The sequence below is a fragment of the Dama dama genome, chromosome 15, assembly GCF_033118175.1.
Source record: "Dama dama isolate Ldn47 chromosome 15, ASM3311817v1, whole genome shotgun sequence".
NCBI classification, from domain to species: Eukaryota; Metazoa; Chordata; class Mammalia; order Artiodactyla; family Cervidae; genus Dama; species Dama dama.
This window is the reverse complement of record NC_083695.1, coordinates 64,598,853-64,616,976: the sequence shown is the minus strand read 5'-3', so window position 1 is coordinate 64,616,976 and position 18,124 is coordinate 64,598,853. Positions and strand designations below refer to the sequence as shown.

The following is an 18,124-nucleotide window of genomic DNA, read 5'->3' as shown; positions in this document are numbered from 1 at the left end:
CCACCCCAGTTTTCTTGCCTGGAAAATTCCATGGGCAGAGGAGCCAGGCGGCCTCCAATCCATAGGGCCACAAAGAGTTGAATGTGACTGAGCACATAATTTACTGACCTATGTTCTTTATCTTCACTTCTGGGGTAGTATAGAAATCTCTTAGATACATTTTTGTCATTTTATGCACAAAATGTATTTTTGAGAATCTCCCGTAATTCAAGATTTAATCCTGACAAAAAGATGACAGGTATTTCTGTTTAATAGCTAAAGCTATTCTTCTATTGCAGTAGTTTAAACATAGTTAATAGTTCATTTAGTCGGCTTTGAAATAGTGATTCTTGATGGATTTTTAACTTGAGATGGTTTATATTTTTTCAACCTTGGACATAAAATGAGATATCACTAATATGTTTATATTTCTAATTTTTGTAATTCAAATTTGAATAAAATGTGAACTCACTGTGCATATGTTTTGCCCTTTAAAATTAGCATATTGAATGTTTTAGTGCTGATTTATGCTATTCTGCATTCTTTATTTTACTAATTCTTACAGACATAAATAGAACAATCTTACTGCATATTTTTTTATTCCTCATCTCATTTAAAACAACTATATGGTAGACTCTACATATTCATAATAGGGGATATATATTGAAATGCCTCTGTTCATAGATATTTTGCTGTATTATAAATATTACTTATTTTCAAGTACTTATACAGTCTTTTGAAGACCTGGAGGTATGTAGACATTTGCAGAAGTGGAAGCTGGATAAAATAGCCTCATAATTTAAAGGAGAGTGATCTGTTCTAGTCTTAGGAATTATACATATTCTATTTTTTTTTTTCTTTTTTTTAGATTAGTGCTATGAGGATGTCTGTAGTCTGTGTTTTAAAGTCAGTTTTATCTTCTTCAAATCAAGATTAGCCTGTTAAGGCCCATTGATATCCTGATGTTCCTTCACACATTACTTAGGAGGATAAGATTAAAGTAAAAGCCTAGTCAGAAATCACAAAAGTTGCTCTGGGTCACTAGATTGGTGAGAGGAAGGAGTAACCTGTACTCTTACTAACCATGGGTGATGTTTAGGTATAGGAAAGGCTCACATGTCTCTTCATTTTCTCTATGTCATTATATGGGAACCAAAATCCACATCCTAGATCTGGCAGGCAAGTCATTTTTAACCTCTGTGGATCTTGACTTCTTATAAAAGGAAGAAAGGAGACGAGATTAAATGATCTTTAATTTTTTTTTTTCAGCTCTCAACTCATTTTCCTCTCAATTTTGTAGTTTGTTCATGTCAGAAACGGTAGTTTGCTGTCTTTTATGTGCAGTGTACTATGCCAGGCACTGGGAATACCTAGATGAATAGCTTCTGCCTGCCAGGGTTTATAATCTAGTGAGTAATTATATAAGTAGTTAGTATAGTATAGTGTGGTAAGTGCAGCCTTGGAGTTACATTCAGAAGGCAGTCGAAGAACCCACCTCTGGCTGGGAGACTTGGGAAGGGCATTATAGGGAGAACACTCGAGCCAGTACTTGTAGGAAAAGAAATATGAGACAAGGGAGGGCATTCAGGGTTGGAGAATTACTGACTGCAATCAGTAAATATTTGTTGAGTAAATGAAGTGAGGTTTGAATTTTATTTTTGAGTCATTCTTTGACTCCTTTTATAACTCAGAACTCATAATACTTTAATTGTATAATTCAAAGGAAAAGGAATTACTGAACCAAGGAAAGCATGAGCAAAGAGACTGACAAGGCCACAATTTGGGAAACATTATTTCAGATGGGGGAGGCAGTTTCAAAACTTATATTTTCTTTTCCTATGGCTTTCTGTAAGTAAAGGACTAAAATTTTTAGAAGTTACTGTAAAGTATAGATCAGGAGGAGACAGAGTTTTTCTTGAGTTCTGCCAGTAGCAAGAATTTGTGTTCCTGAAATTCTTATCTTGGGCTTTAATGCCAAAAAGAATTTTAACAATAAAATTTTAACTATGGCTAATTTGAAATCCCATTTCACTATTGTGCCTCTTTGAATTTTTGTTTTTTCTCTTTACTGGCTTATTTCTGTCCTTTAGATTATTTTTAAGTACCAACGATTCCTGTTATCAGAGTTAATATAATGTGGAAATCATACTAGAAGTTCACTGCTAATTTCAATATTTTCCAGGTTCATGGAGCCTGCAGTTATTGTTTGCCTAGGAGGAATTTTACCTTTTGGCTCAATCTTTATTGAAATGTAAGTTTTGGCAATGTATTTATGTTTGGAGAGATTTCATTGTAATAAGATAAAGGAAATATGGGAGTTAGGGTCCCTCCCCCTTCCCTTGCCCAGAGCACTGCTTAGATGCTCCTCTTAGGTGCATTGGTGAAGTGCCTGTCATGGTGCGTCATGATTGTCCCTTTATTGATGTTCCGCGCTGAACTCATCTCCTTGAGGGTAGAGACTGTTTAACTGTGTTCTCGCTGCTTCTCTGATATGTGTAGGGCTTCTGTAAATATCTGTTGAAAGAATGGGTAATAGATAAGGTAACTAGCAAGCAGAAGGGAACAAGAAAAAGAAAAGAGGTTAAAAAAATCCTTTTTGTTTTAATGATGGCTTGGGTAATGGAATTAGAGGAAAGGATCTTTTTTTGGTATAAAATCATAGTGCCCTTTCTCTTGCAGTCCTGTGAAAATGGCATAGAGCTTTCTTAGACTTTCTTTGCCTAATTATTTTTATTTTCCTAATTTTATACATTATTACCATATCAAACCTTTTTAAAAAATTTAATCGGGTGTTTTGTAAACTGTGTTGCTTGTATAGTAGTATGCAGAAAAAAATAAATGAGAGAATTTATTTTAAAAATATGAATTTTTAGCTGTTTTCATTTTTCTTTTCCACAGTACACTCCTAAAGCTTCTCATTTATTCAGTTTACTTAGAGATGAAAGGGGAGGAAGGGAAACTGTTGAAAGTTGCTTGGAAGAAAAATATTGAGATTTAAGTGATAACTAAGGTGCAGATGAGATTTAGCAAGAACAGGGTAAGTTTTATGAATAAAGATTGGAGAACTGTGTCTTTGTTGGGCTGTATTTAGGTATTTCATCTTCACCTCTTTCTGGGCATACAAGATCTATTATGTCTATGGCTTCATGATGCTGGTGCTCGTCATCCTGTGCATCGTGACTGTCTGTGTGACCATCGTGTGCACGTACTTTCTACTCAATGCAGAGGATTACAGGTGGTGAGTACTTACTTCTGGGAGGAGCTTCTGGGGACCATATAATGTAAAATAAGATTGCATTTGAAATGTATCAAGTGAAGTAAAAATCTATATACAAGTTTTCTTAAGATAGTGTAGGAGTTTTTTCAATTATAAAAATATTGACGATTTTAGAGAAAGGAATAGTATCAGTCAAAAAAATTGGGAGTATTAATGAGGGTCACTATTTTAAACATGAGGAGACATTTGAAAAAGGAAATGGTTTATTTAGGGTCATTTGTAATTAGAAATCTGACAAAATTTAGGATCTCTCCTTCCAGTTCTTCGGCTTTCTCCTTGTTGATATATTTAAATGCCATTATACATGCATTTGTTTTTATATATATAGAATCATAAAGGATGTTTTTATAAAATGCTTTGCTTTAAAATCTTTCAGTGCGATCCATTCAAAAGAGTTACTTTTTTTCTTTAGGCAATGGACAAGTTTTCTCTCTGCTGCATCCACTGCAATTTATGTTTACATGTATTCCTTTTACTACTATTTTTTCAAAACAAAGTAAGTGGAGACATTTTCTCATTTTGTATTTTAGAAACTAAGTATCATTTAAATGCTAGAATTTAGGCCTTATGTTGAAAGTAAAAATGGATATGCTGTATATGATTTTTTGGTTTTATTTCAGGATGTATGGCTTATTTCAAACATCATTTTACTTTGGATATATGGCGGTATTTAGCACAGCCTTGGGGATAATGTGTGGTAAGTTCTGAAATTCTTGGAATATCATGAGTAAATCTCTGAGTGTTTCTGAATCAGAAAAATACAGTTTTTGGAAACTGAGAAATAACCTTCTATTGTTTGATCAGGAACACCAAAAGAAACTCAGACATCTGATTTCAGTCCTTTTAACTATTCCTCAAAATCTAATTTATTACCTCACTGATTTCTTTAATTTTCTGTTTTTAATAATTGTGTATAGCACTATTTCCCATACCACAATTAGTTTTTCATTCATGTTGAGAATTGCGTTTTGTTTTTTTAAGCTTAGATTGTTTGGAAAAGATTATTGTGTAAACAAGTTAAGGTTTTGGCCAAATGATTTTTGTTTGGAAGTTTCTGTTCCCCTGTTCATTGAGGTAAGAGTGTCCAGGAGGCAGCACAGTTGACTGGTTCTGAGTACACACTTGGGTGTTTGCACACCGGGCTTAAGTTCTGGCTGTGCAGTCTGTGGTTCTATACCTTGATCCAATTCCCCAAGCTCTCCAAGCATCTATAAAAGGAGGCTGATATCAACTGTTTCATGGATGTATTACAGTCTTCCATTAAATGGAAGAGGTAATAGTTATCACCATAAATAGAGTGTATAGTGTGTGTGAAATAGCTAGAAAATGAAAGAACTTTTTAGAAGCACCATGAAAAATGGAAAAGACATGAACTGGAAACCTTAAGAAATCTGGATTAAATCTCCATGCTGCCACTTAACCTCCTTTGTGGCCATGGGAGGGCATATTAACCTAAGTCTCATTTTCTAATCTATAAAATGGGCATATCTTTCAGAGAAGTTATCTGTAATAGTGTCATGTGTATAAAGCACCAGGTATAATGCAGGTCTGTTATTAGGTGGTGAGGCATATGAGACGTGGTGGGGAGTTTTGGGGAGGAGCAGGACTTTGGGGGGCCAGTCTTGATTGTGAATCGTAGTGCCCCTACTTAATAGCTAAATTTTTGAATGCTTTTCCTGTTGAAATTTCATCTTGCTGCCTGACAGTCCTGGCACATTTATAGTTCCCTGCTGTTCTGGCAATGTCCCAACATTTATTCTTTAATGGGTTTATATGCCTTCAGTGCTAATCTGTTTTTGTCAGGGAGGGGAACAAGTTCACACTGGAAATGATTAAAATGTCATCATAATACAAAAATTATACATACTCATCTGGTTATATTGCTAATATGCTTTTTCAATCAGTAATTGAAAGAAAAATATATATATTTTGTAATGTAGAAAAAAAATAATTTTGTTAAGGGGGAAATAATTAGATTGCTGCAGACTTTATGTTTTGAGCATAGCATTTTAGTTTTTAAAAAATTAAGTTTGGTATTATTCCCAAGACATTTATTTTTCTAGAGAGCATATTCAGTCTCTTCCTTTTATAAAGTAATATTTTATAAGGTTATTCTTGAGATAGTCATAAGATTAAGAAAAATGATTCTCTAGATTGACACTATTTTGCTTTTAAGCATATCTCTGCTCAAAAGGGAACAATATTTTATAAGTCTTGAAAATTGAATTTGCTTAATGGACTAGTACTGTATTGTGCCAGTTAAATTTTTGATTCTACCTAAAATTTTACAGATACTTTAAATTAAAAAGAATTCAGGTTTTTAAAATTGAATGGTTATTTCCACTTATCTTGTAAGAACTTATATATAGCTATTTTAAGGTGAATTATCACTAATTTTCAAGGATAATATAATTTCATATTAAAATAAGTGTCTATTTATTACAAAAATAGGTTTCCTTTATTGTCTGAGTGGGTTTTTAAAATATTTCTGATATTTAATTATGGGGAATTTTCAAATATATACAAAAAGAGAAACAGTAGTATATACGTAGTGAGTCCCCATGTACCTAACATACCTAACATCAGGAATTGTCAACTTGTATCCTGTCTTGTCTTCGTTCTTTTCCCACTTTACCTCCTTTTTTTCTGATGTGAATCTCAAGCTTCATGTCATTTTAGCTGTAAATATTTGTGTGTGTGTGTATATGCATGTGGGTATATAGATACATCAAATGTGCAGTGTTTATATAATTATTATATAGCTATAATATATGAGAATGCATTATATAATAATATTTATATATATATATAATTTCCTAAGGTGCTCAAATATTCACTTAGTATTCACTTTTATCCCACACATCCTCATTTCTTTTTTAATACAGTTTGCATCAAGATCCAATTAAAGTCCATGCATTGCTTGGTAAAACTGTCTTTTAAGCAGCTTTAAATCTGTTGATGTTTACTCTCTTTTCCCTTGCAATTACTTAAGAAACTTAGGTTTTGGTAGGTTTGTTTGTTTGAAATCCTGTTGAGTTTTTCACTCTGGGTTAGGCTGATTGCATCCCTAAGGTATTATTTAATGTTTCTCTGTGTGCTTTTCCCTGTATTTCCTGTAAAGTGGTAGTTAGATCTGTAGACCTGATCAACTCAAGAATACCTGTCCAATAACACTTAACAGGTGGTTTGTAAACTTTCATAAGGAGGCACTTAAATGTCTGGTTGTCTCTGTGAGGTTAGCAGCCGTTGATGATCATTGCCTAGTTCTTCCACTAAGTTCATTAGTGGTTACAATATTTTCATTCCATTGTTCCTTTTATATTTATTAGCTGGGACACTTCTCTAAGGAGAAACTTCCTTTCATCAGCCATTTGATTCCATTGAGCTACAGTTTACATATGTATAGGAAAGGCAGAAAGACTTATTTTTTCCTTGCATACACCTTGGGTGAATAAAAGTTAGTTCAAAGGTAGCCAGTTAGGTGTATGTGTGTGTATCATTAACTCACGGAAGAGTGACTTTTAGACTTTGATGGTAAATCCAGTGGAGAATCTTCTCTATCATACGAATGACCACCTGTCTTGTTCTAAAGATCTCTTAGTATTTTCAGTAAAGAACTATACAGTTAATTCATTGATTCAACAAATATTTATTGAGTATCTTACCATGTGCCAAGTACTTTTTAAGGGCTAGGAGGCAGAAACTTAATTTAACAAAACAGAAACACCCCTGCTTTCTGATATTTTGGGCCCTATTTGAGGCTAATTATTCAAAAACAGCATTTCAAAATTCCTGATCTACTTATCTGTCTCTCTCATCCATGTCCTCAAATGCCTACCTTTCTACCAGTCACACAGCTTCTACATTTAAACATAAAAAGGAAGTCATCAGAAATGTGTCCTCTCTAGAGCTTCAGATGCTATTGGGCCATGGGTCTCAGTCCTTCCCTGAGAGAACCCCCAGTCACTTCTTACTAAATTATCCATAAGTGTATCATATTGTTTGGAGAACATGTTAGTATTGTTTTAATAACCTAGAATAATCTATGCTTAAATTTTTAAAAGACTTATTTTTTCCATTTAATGGATGTTTGTCATTCTGAAATTATTCTGTCTTTTTAAGAGATTATTTTAATTCATATAGTTCATAATTCATGAAATAATTGATATTTAACTATAAAAATGTTACATCAGGCCAGACTTGGTATATGACAGCAACAGGTAATTTGCAAAACAAGTGACACTATTTTAGTAAGTTTAGGGAGAATGCTAACATTAGATGTTATCTTAAAAAAAGAATAACTTTCCAGAGCAGAGAGCATTTAGTGTTTGTTTGTAAATGATGGGTATATGCTCTGTATGTATTTGTTTCAAAACATCTTATTTTATCTTTACAGGAGCAATTGGTTACATGGGAACAAGTGCCTTTGTCCGAAAAATCTATACTAATGTGAAAATTGACTAAAGACCCAAGAAAGCCTGGAACTTCGGATCAATTTCTCTTTCACAGGGGTGGAACTTGCACAGCAAAAAAAAAAAAAAGGCGCAAGAAGAGATTTGGGCTTTAACACTGGGTACTTTGTGGGTCTCTTTCGTGGATGGCTTAAAGTAACATCTATTTCCATTGATCCTAGGTTCTTACTGACTGCTTTCTCCAACTGTTCACAGCAAATGCTTGGATTTTATGCAGTAGGCATTACTACAGTACATGGCTAAACTCCCCAAAAACTAGCTCATTAAAGATGAAATAGACCAGCTCTCTTCAGTGAAGAGGACAAATAGTTTATTTAAAGCATTTGTTCCAATAAAATAAATAGAGGGAAACTTGGATGCTAAAATTACATGAATAGAAATCTTCCTGGCACTAGTGTTTCTACAATACTGAAAAATGATGTTCCAGAAAGATTACTTTTTTTCTCTTATTTTTACTGCCATCATCAACCTGTTGTGGGACATTTTTATATATTGAACCTGGGTTCTTTTTTGACCTGCTTTTTTTCCGCCCCCAATTCAACTGCATCCTTTTTTTTTTTTTTAAGAGAAAATTTTAAAATATTAAATCCTGCATGTAATATATCTGCTGTCATCTTAGTTGGACCAACTTCCCATTTATTTATCTTAAAACTATCCAGTTACATCTTAATTCCATCCAAAGAAGATACAGTTTGAAGATAGAGGTGTACTCTCTACAATGCAATTTACTGTACAGTTAGAAAGCAAATTGTTAAATGGAGAAGATATTTGTTTTTATTAAACATTTTGAGATTTAGATAAACTACATTTTAACTGAATGTCTAAAGTGATTATCTGCCCCCTCCCCCCAAGTTAGTCTTACATCTTTTTTGGGTTTGAATGAAGGTTTTACATAAGAAATTATTAAAAACAAGGGGGGTGGGTAATAAATGTATATAACATTAAATAATGTAATGTAGGTGTAGATTCCCAAATGCATTTGGATGTACAGATTGACTACGGAGTACTTTTTTCTGATGATGATTGGTGTAGAAATGTGTGAATTTGGGTGGCTTTTTACATCTTGCCTACCAGTGCATGAAACATTGGGGTTTCTTCAAAATGTGTGTGTCATACTTCTTTTGGGAGGGGGGATTGTTTTCTTTTGTTTTTCTTCCTGAGACTCCCTACAGGAGCCAAATTTGTAATTTAGAAACATTTAATTTTGTTAATCCTGTCTGGGGCACTTAAGTAACATCTGAAGCATTACTGCTTTAGAATGTTAAAATAAAATTTCCTGACCAAATTGTTTTGTGAAAATACATGTGTTTGCAATTTGAAGATATCTTTTCAAAAGACAGTATTACTGAATGCAGGGGTTTTTTTTATCATGCTTTTCTGATATAAGGGACCCATACTTTAAAATCCCCAATATTGCTTTCATCTAGATTATCCAGTGCAGTCACAAAATGAATGAGAAGCCCTTTGAATGAAATTGTGGCACAAAATCTGTTCAGGTCAGTGTACTATGTAAAGTGGGGATGGGTAAAAGTGGTTAGTGTACTAGAGGATGAGCAAATAAAGCTTACAGTTTTCTAAGAGAAGTAATTTTAATTTTGAATACATCTTTCTGGAACGGTCCATAATGTGAAGTTTTCCTAGAACCATTGAGTTTCTAGTTTAATAGTTTGCTATGCAAATGACCACCTAAAAACTATACTGTATATTGGTGTTTTTAGAAAGACTCAAAACATTTTAACCTTAATGTATTTAAACCTTAACATGAAGTTCATGCCACTCAAGAGTTACACAAGGTGTTTTTATTACAAAATATGTTTCTGTAAATTAATAGACTCTGCATCCTTTAATATAGCATTAAAGACTATAAAGGGTGGCAAGTTTGATTTCTTACCACTTAAATATGACTGACATGAACAAACAGAAATTTGATCAAAATTTCTTCGTAAATCGTCTTCTTCAAGCCAAAATATTAAGTGTAACCTGCTAGTTCCTTCATTTTCTGTTTTTTCTCACACCTGCCTTTAAGATCTAATAAGAAAACTAAAAGTTAGTACTTAATGACTGACATGAACAAACAGAAATTTGATCAAAATTTCTTCGTAAATCGTCTTCTTCAAGCCAAAATATTAAGTGTAACCTGCTAGTTCCTTCATTTTCTGTTTTTTCTCACACCTGCCTTTAAGATCTAATAAGAAAACTAAAAGTTAGTACTTAATGGCTTATATTATATAACTTTTAAACTACATGTAAAATTCTTACAAGAACATAGAGTCTATCTGATATATTGTAAATTGGGTGGCAAGCTTCTATCTTTATAAAATGAAATTTGTTTCTCATGAATCTTTCAGGTAAGATACAGGGTTTTTAAAGAATGAGTGATTTAGCTGCATTCAGGTACACCAGTTCTTTTACTAAACTAATCTGTATTTGAAAATCTTTGGAATCTTCACTGAAAAATAATTTTGTAATATCCAAATATGTGAAGAACTATTAAAATGAGTATAAGTCACCTTGAAAAGTCCTTTAGAAAATAGGTATTGGTTTATGGCTTTGTAGAGGGGCTGGGTTTTGTGTGTGTGTGTGTGTGTGTGTGTGTGTGTGTGTGTGTGTGTGTGTGTGTGTGTCTTGAAGAAGATGTAATCCACAAATAGTTTAGTTCCATAGCTTTCAGTTGTAGAATAGCAAAATATATTATTTAAGTTAATCAAAGGGTAGGATTTTTCCACTTCATAAATGCTATTTGTCTTTCATTTATTAACATTTGCTCAACTTAGCAACTGAAGTTTTGAATATTCTCACAAACTGGGGATTTGTATCTGTAAGCACGCTTCACCTGAAACTTAGCTACACTAGTGACATTGTTAATACGTATACTCTAGTACAAGAGTGGGCTTCCCTGATGGCTCCGACGATAAAGAGTCTGCCTACCACGCAGGAGACCTGGGTTTGATCCCTGGGTAGGGAAGATCCCCTGGAGGAGGACATGACAGCCCACTCCAGTATTTTTGCCTTGGAGAATCCCATGGACAGAGGAGCCTGGCAGTGCAAGAGTAGGATAAGGTGGAAATGTAGTGACTGGAAAGTTGGGAAAGCATCCATCATGTTGAGCTTCTGGATTGTATGGAGTTTGCCCATAAATTAAGCCCCATGCCCTTGGAATTAATTACATTGTGGTGATTTCTGAACATAATGAATGGTATGCTTGAGTGTTTTCCATTGAGAGTGGATGGATCCCTTTATAAAGGTGGTTGCTGCAAACTCCAGTTCTTCCAAAAACCACTTTATTCAGGGTTATATATCCACAAATTGTATTCATTTTGATAAAGCTTTTGTTTCCTAAATGTTTACTGATCACCATATGCCAAATGTTTTGCAAATAAATATTAGTTGAAGATTTCCTAATTTTTTTTTTTTACAAATGTAAAAAAATTAGTGCAGTTTGTTCAGGAAGGGCTACATATCGAAGGGCTTCTGTGTAGGAATTTTGAGAAAGAAAAGCCTGTTTGTAATCTATACACTGCAGTTTCATCTGGGTTTTAAGTGTGTCTTAGTGCTTAATTCTATTGATTTATTGGCACGTAATTAACAGGAGTAGTGACATGAAAATACAAGTATTCATGAATGTTTTATATCTTCACAAAAATTGCATAGTTATGAAGCTATATTTTAACAATATGTTAAGGAGATCAGAGAAGTGAAAATTTAGCAAGACTGGAAGTGTGTATAGAAATAGACTAGATTTAGAAGTAAGGTAGATCAGAAAGTTGACATATTGGTGCAGAAAGTTTATAAGATTTACATTCAGTTTGAGGAATAACTCTTGTTCTGTGAGCATTTTCTAAAAGCCATCTGATTTGACCTCTTTAGAGCTGTAGGCAGACTTGTGCAGACAAAGCAAAAATTAAGTTCTTGTTTCACTGTTACTAGGATATGGAAATAAGCTGTTGTGAAAAGTGTTCATCTTGAAGTATTGGTGAACGGGGCTAATAATTGATAAAGCAGCATTTTGTGTGCTTGCCCCAGTTCACCAGTTTAGGTCATTTGAAGGTTGTAAACATTAAAAGTAAGAGCTTAAGGGAAAGGAGGAAATAACATGGCATTCTATTTGAAGGACAACAGAGTATCTTTGGAAAAGCAGTCCCACTTGGGCTTTTTCAGCTGTGTCAGACTTGAACCTATAAATCCCCGGAGTATGGACAATTGGTGACAGAGTTGGAAGGAAACAGTTACTACTCAGTGATGACTTCCATTTTTGTACTCACCCGTGATTTGTGTAGGCCATGTTCCAACTGACTTTTTAGTAATAGAAATCCAGTGCAGTATATAATGTATCACGTTTGAAGTTCTAATCTAGTCTGTTAATCTAACCGAAGTTGAATTTTTTAAAAGTAATAAAAAGTCAAATGTTCTTCCCTCGGATGCTTTATTTCTTTCCTTTTTGAAACAGATGATCCAAGCATAAAGGATAACCCATTATTATTGGCACGCATATGAAGAGATTACTAATAGCTTTCCACAATTAAAGAAAGCAGGGGTCAGCAAGCTTTCTGTAAAAAGCCCAATAGGAAATATTTGAGGCTTTGAGAGCCGTACAGTCTGTGTCACAACTGCTCTACCGTTGTAGCACAACAGCCATGGGAGACAGTACATCAGCTAATGAGCATGGCCCTGTTCCAATAAAACAGCAGAAACAGCCCGCAGGTCATAGTGTGCTGACCCCTGAAACAAAGGATTTAAAACTTGAGATTTGGGTATTCTCCCCAACTTCATACTTTGAGGGAAAAAATGTACAGAAAGTGGGAAGAATGGTATAATGAATCAAATTTGTGTTTTTAAGAAATGATTTTTTCTCTCATTACCATTCTTTTGACTCTTTGTGTATAAACTCTGACTCCAGCATTCAAACCCCTCTGTCCCTGTCATTCTCCTGATTGAGAATACTTGGTATTTGTCTAGTACTACTGTTGCACAACAGTTTCACTTGCATCCTCTCACAACTATCCTGTGAAGCTGATAGCATAGTCAGCTACATTTTAAGAAACTAGAGCAGCTAAAGAGTTCCTTTTTAGCCCAGAAGTCATCAAAATTAGGTCCTATTGTTTTGACGGCTGTAACTGTAAAATGGGGACGTCACTTCTCCGGCTTACGGAAGAGATACTCATAGAGATCACGCTGGAAATGAGTGTTCTATAGCAATGGATGGGATTGTTTTTATTGTACTACTAATATATCAAAAGTAGTGGCGAACTTCTCCAAGTCTATTTGTACTTTTTTTCATCTTGAGTTTTAACTAGTTATTTAAATTCTTGTTAGCCTCCTTGATTCTTTTCTCCCCCTGATTTTATTACCAGCCCCAGTTGACACCTTACTTGGAAATTCTTGTTAGCTGAATAGTTTAAATTGGTGCAAATTTGGGTACTTTAGATCTCTTTAGTGGGCACTTTTGTCTGGTTGGAAAACTAGGAGTTTAATAGAGGAAACTGTTATACAACCAACTTCTGAATTTCACAGTGAGAGCTTTTAGTAAATAGCTAATCAACAGTTTTAACATTAGAATGGGAGGGAATAAATTTGTGTTGAGACACATGGAGTCAATGATAATGCAGTCTACAAATGTTTTTAAAGTTATCTTCAAGGTTTTGCATACTTAAGGTGGTAGGAGTTTCACATTTTTTAAATGGAGGACATAGTTGTAGGGGGGATTTTGACATAAGTCATTTAAACTGGCCCATGTCACAGTTCTTATGGCTCTGTGTAAGCCACTAAGATTGTGGGACCTAACCTTGGAGGTCAATGAAGGGAAGAGAGGGTCCAAAGAGGGTCCAGAGAGTAAGACAGGTCTGATACAGGTTAGAGACCCAGAAGGGACAGACAAATAGGTTAAGTGTCATAGGTGTGGTAGCTGCTGTAATGGCATGAAGATGCAGCCTGTGTGGTCATGAAGTTGTGCCCGGCAAAGACATGGAGCAGCAAGGCTCTATTAGGATGAATGCAAGATGTTTAATGCAATGTGAGTAGCCATAATGGAGATGGCAAGAGCTCAAGGCTGGGATACACATGTAAGGACAGCCTGATGGTGGATGGAGGGCCTGATGTGCCACCCTTAAATGGGCTTGGGTAGGGGTCTCAGCCACAGAAGGTTTTAAATGGCTGCTGAAAATCGTTAACAGTATGAAATATTTAAAAAACTCAAAAGTACTGTCTCAGTGGTCAGTTCGTGTAAACTAAGAAGTAAACCAGCAAATGAGAGTGCCTTCTTTACCCTGAAGGGGCTGCTCCCTGCCTTGGAGAAGGTGGTGTGGTACCCTGGAAAGGCATGAAGAGGAAGAAGGGACCTCTACTCTGCAGAGTAGTTATGGAGGATAAAACTTTGTAGGGGTGGAGGCGTTTGAGAGCAGCTGTAAGAGAGCTGTGGAACTCGGCATAGGGCATAGCAGCAAAGAGTTGGGTGGATGACAGACATCTGACTGAAAAGGGACAATTGTATGGACTTGTGATCATGAGCTGTGGAGGAGGAAACCCACAAATAACTAATGGAACTGAGTTGAGTGGCTTTAGATCCCAGAGCCTTTTATTCCAAATCTATCTCTAGTTTTTTTCATGGAAATTAAAAAATACATTTATAAAATTATTTGAGCCCTAATTAGAGTTTAAAACATAAAAGTGGTGAGTGAAATCAGAAAACATGAAGCTGAGAAAAAATATTACCCATCACTTTCAGTTGTTTCTAACTTTTCTGTATTATGGCTCAAGTAGTTTGTTCATACTTGTTTGGTAGCCTCTAAGATAGCATTCAAACAGGGCATCTGACATAAAGCTGCAGTTTGCTCATCCCAGAGCATGACTGTCTTCAAAATGTTTGGGCAAAGAATGTTGGTGAGAAGCCTGGCAGCTACTCACGAGGTGGGGATTAGAGGCAATAAAAGCTCACAACCTCGGTGCTTGCACAAGAGGTCGCCTGTAATGTCTATTTTCCGGAGGAATTCCCTGCTAATGAGGCCAGTTGGCTGTTCGCCTAGTGCCATCTGGAGACCTGGAAGTGTCACAGAAGTTTGTTAGGCTTTTGAGATGTTGACTTTGTGGACTTGTCTACTGACAGGTGGTGACCTTCACTGGGTTAAATGCAGAGACCTATGGCGTTGGGTTTGACTCCTTCCAGTGTTCAGGCAGAAATGACGTTCAACTCCTTCCCATACCTATTTAATGGCCACTTGGTCTTCCTTGCCATTTGGTGGCATCCATTCCCCTCCCTCTTCCCACCTGCCCCAGATTACTCCCTCCCCTCTGTCAAGTTCTTCTTGCCTAATCTGGCTCCATCCTATATGTGCCCATTTGATGAAAGCTCAGCATGAAGCAGGGTCAACTTACATTTCTAAGGGCCAAGAAAAAACACCCAGTAGTTAAACCTTTACTGGGTTGTAAGACTTGTTACCCTACTTATTAGATGATCATAATGCAAGAAATTCAGAATCCTGTGTAAAGCCCAGCTCTGGGCTCCCTGTCTGCTGTTTTGTCATTGGTGGCTGTGAAACCATGTGGAAATCACAAAGGAAATCTTGGTCCCTTTTTCTGCTTGCAGTTTAAATGGAAAAAAGATTCTACTGGGTGTGATGCTGACTACACATTGATGTATTTTACTTCTTAATGGGGCAATTTTGCTTTTGTAGAAAGGTCTTTGAAATGCCTCCTGGGAATAGCGTTTTTATGTCTATAAATCAAATTGGCTCAGTCTAACAATTTTTACATTTAAGGTACAGCATAGGAGGGGGTTTCAAATATCTCTTGATTATTCTCTTACATTATTTGGGCATATGTTTTTAATTAGCAAAAAATTAACCAGACTTCAGAAATTGGTTGTTTTTATTCCATCAAGGTAATGGTGAGTGGCTTATTTAATAAAACATGCCTGTAATTTAACACAAATAGTAGGTACAGCTGTTCATTTGTCAATCTTTTTCCCTGTATGAATCGTCTTGCACTGTTTTCCTAGAGGATAGGGTCACGTAGAGGGGAAATCCGTCATTTTAAATCATTATATTCTAACCACTCAATATCACCAGCCATACGTTAGGTTAGGTGGTTACTGCAGCAAGCGCCGGTCACGGCTGGACGAGGGAATGTGGAGAAAGCTGAGAGGATCGTAATCGTCGGGTTTTTTTTCCTGCGCCAAAAACGACCCAAAGAGAAGATTCCCTTCATCCCTACAGGGAAATGATTCTCCGAAAAGCACATAGCGAGCTGGTAATGGGGATCGCTCGCATTGGGTTTCTGGTCCGGCGCTCAGAGCTCTAGCCACTACCTCCTGTCTTCACCCACGTGTGCACCCGGGAGTTGTAAAGTGAATTTTGAGAATAAAGCAAGGCGGGAAGTCCAGCCTTGATCTTCAGGAGCAGCGTTGAAGGGAGGGTGGGCCAGAGGCGCTGTAACACCCAGAGAAGGGCGCCCTGGGCTCGGTGGGAGCTCGGCGGGCTCCGGGTCCTTGCCTTCAGCATCTGCACCTCACTCCCCTTCCTCCGAAGTTGCGGAGGTGCCGGGAAGAGGAGGGGCCTCGCCTCGGGCGCCCGAGTGATTGGCTGCCCGGGGCCCCTGGCGAGGGTTGTGCGGTCCAGCCCGGGTGGAGAGGGGCGGAGCGGCCACTGCTCCAACCACTGCCACAGTCGCAGCCGCCGCAGCCTCGGCCGCCGAGCAAGTAGCTCCGAGCAGCGGCTTCCTAGGCGCGCGGACGCGGACCGGGACGCCGCGCTCTGGGGGTTCCGCGCCCGAGCCATGCCCGGCAGCCGCGCGTAATCGCCGTGCCGGGTTGCCGCCGACCCGACTCTGTACGCGGTCCCTCGCCCGAGAGTCCTGCTTTCGGTGCACTCAGCTCCCTCGGTCTTGGCCGGCCGCTCGCAACCATGCCCCGTGTGACTGCGCTCGGGGCCCTTGTGCCATTGCTGCTGCCTCTCCTGCTACTGCTGCTGCCGCTGCCCCGCGACGCCGGGGGGCTCGGGGACGCCACCTGGGACTCCTCGGCGCTGGAAGGCGAGGAGAGCGCGGAGCAGCTGCTGGAGCATTACCATGACCCGTGCAAAGCCGGTAGGTGCCGCAGCCGGGGAAGTCCGGCAGAAGTTTGCCTTTGAAATGCAAACGAGGTAGTGGGCACGCCAGCGCGGCAGTCTGTGGGGGCGGGTCACCCTTCCCCTCCGCTGAGATCCCCCGGACTCCCCGGGAAAACAATGCCCCAGAGGGACTGCTTAAATACCTCTCCGGCTGGGACGTCCTGGCCCCTGGTGTGCGGCGCGCACCGGGTGGCGGCCGCGGGAATGTTCCCAAAGTGTCCGAGGCCGAGAGGGCGCCCAGGGGCTGGGGCGGGCCCCCGGGTCGCCTGACAGCCAGGTGGTCACCATGGGCCACCGCCGGACGCGCTGAGCTGGAGCAGAGGGGCGGGAACCGGGCTGGGCGCGGCGTTCCCAGGCTCAGACGGAGTCTGAGCTCCGATTTCATGGCATTTGTAAGTTTCACGCAAAGTTTCCCAAGATCTTGTGGTTACTCTTGGGAAGAGAGTTAAAAAAGCGAAAAGCTTCACAGCAGGCAAAAGGAAAGCGGTAGCCGATGGAGAATGAGCAGGACTCGAGTTGCTGCAGACTTCCGCGTAGCCTGCTCTGTGGTCGCGGCTGGGGGTCGTCCTGGGCGGGCAGAGATGGAAGCCGTCAGGTGCTCTAATCCGGACAGGAAGCCGCGCCCCAGGACGCGCGGGTCTTTCTGGCTCTAATCGCGGCCCGGGCGCTGCAGCTCCAGTTTCCCGCTAGGGGCTCGTGTGTCCCAACGGTAGCGGCTTCAGCCGCTGCAAAGCCCGAGCGCATGTTCCAAAGAAAGCCGCGGGTCTGGGGCAGGTCCCAGCTGGAACCGAGGGGTGCTCACACTCCCCAGAGAGGGTTGGTCTGAAGCCCGCCGAGCAGCTCCTGGCCCGGGGCCACGGGTAGAGGTGTTTATCTCTGGTCAGGGTCCGGCTGGTTCTGTGGGCGGCCGGCAGAGACCAAAGGAAGCTCGCATCCTCCACGCGCAGAAGGGCAAGGTGCTTTACTTCTGTTGAAAGAGGGCGTGCCGTGGGCCAGTGTGGGCCCTGTCCCCTCACTCCCAGGAGAGTCTCAGTCTCCTTCTAGTAGGCTGAGTTTTCTCTTCTGCACTGGGGACAGTAATTGTCGGAGGTCTCAGATAATTTATGGGGAAATTCTCTGCACATGGAATAATGATGAAGACACTGCTTGTGTTGTTGTTACTGCAGCCAGTGTAGTCTAGGCTCTGGGTTGGACAGGTCAGAAGTCGGTGAAATCTGGGGCAGACCAGGGTACTCGGAGGCCAGAGAACCTAGGAGAGTGTAAGACTTGAGAATCTTGTGGAGGGTGCCGATCATACC

The 18,124-nt window shown here is 38.9% G+C and overlaps 2 protein-coding genes across 2 annotated transcripts in view; both read left to right on the top strand.

Moving 5' to 3' along the window:
- Positions 1 to 12,136, top strand: part of TM9SF3 (transmembrane 9 superfamily member 3) — a 60,854-nt gene extending 48,718 nt beyond the window's left edge. The window contains exons 11-15 of the mRNA XM_061162272.1: positions 2,162 to 2,230; positions 3,071 to 3,217; positions 3,669 to 3,752; positions 3,877 to 3,953; positions 7,653 to 12,136. Coding sequence (XP_061018255.1) covers positions 2,162 to 2,230; positions 3,071 to 3,217; positions 3,669 to 3,752; positions 3,877 to 3,953; positions 7,653 to 7,720 — 445 coding nt within the window. The 3' untranslated portion in view covers positions 7,721 to 12,136. The remainder of the gene's footprint in view (positions 1 to 2,161; positions 2,231 to 3,070; positions 3,218 to 3,668; positions 3,753 to 3,876; positions 3,954 to 7,652) is intronic.
- A 4,402-nt stretch (positions 12,137 to 16,538) lies between these two features.
- Positions 16,539 to 18,124, top strand: part of TLL2 (tolloid like 2) — a 135,713-nt gene continuing 134,127 nt past the window's right edge. Inside the window, exon 1 of the mRNA XM_061163118.1 lies at positions 16,539 to 16,803. Within this exon, the coding sequence (XP_061019101.1) occupies positions 16,623 to 16,803 (181 nt within the window). The 5' untranslated portion in view covers positions 16,539 to 16,622. The remainder of the gene's footprint in view (positions 16,804 to 18,124) is intronic.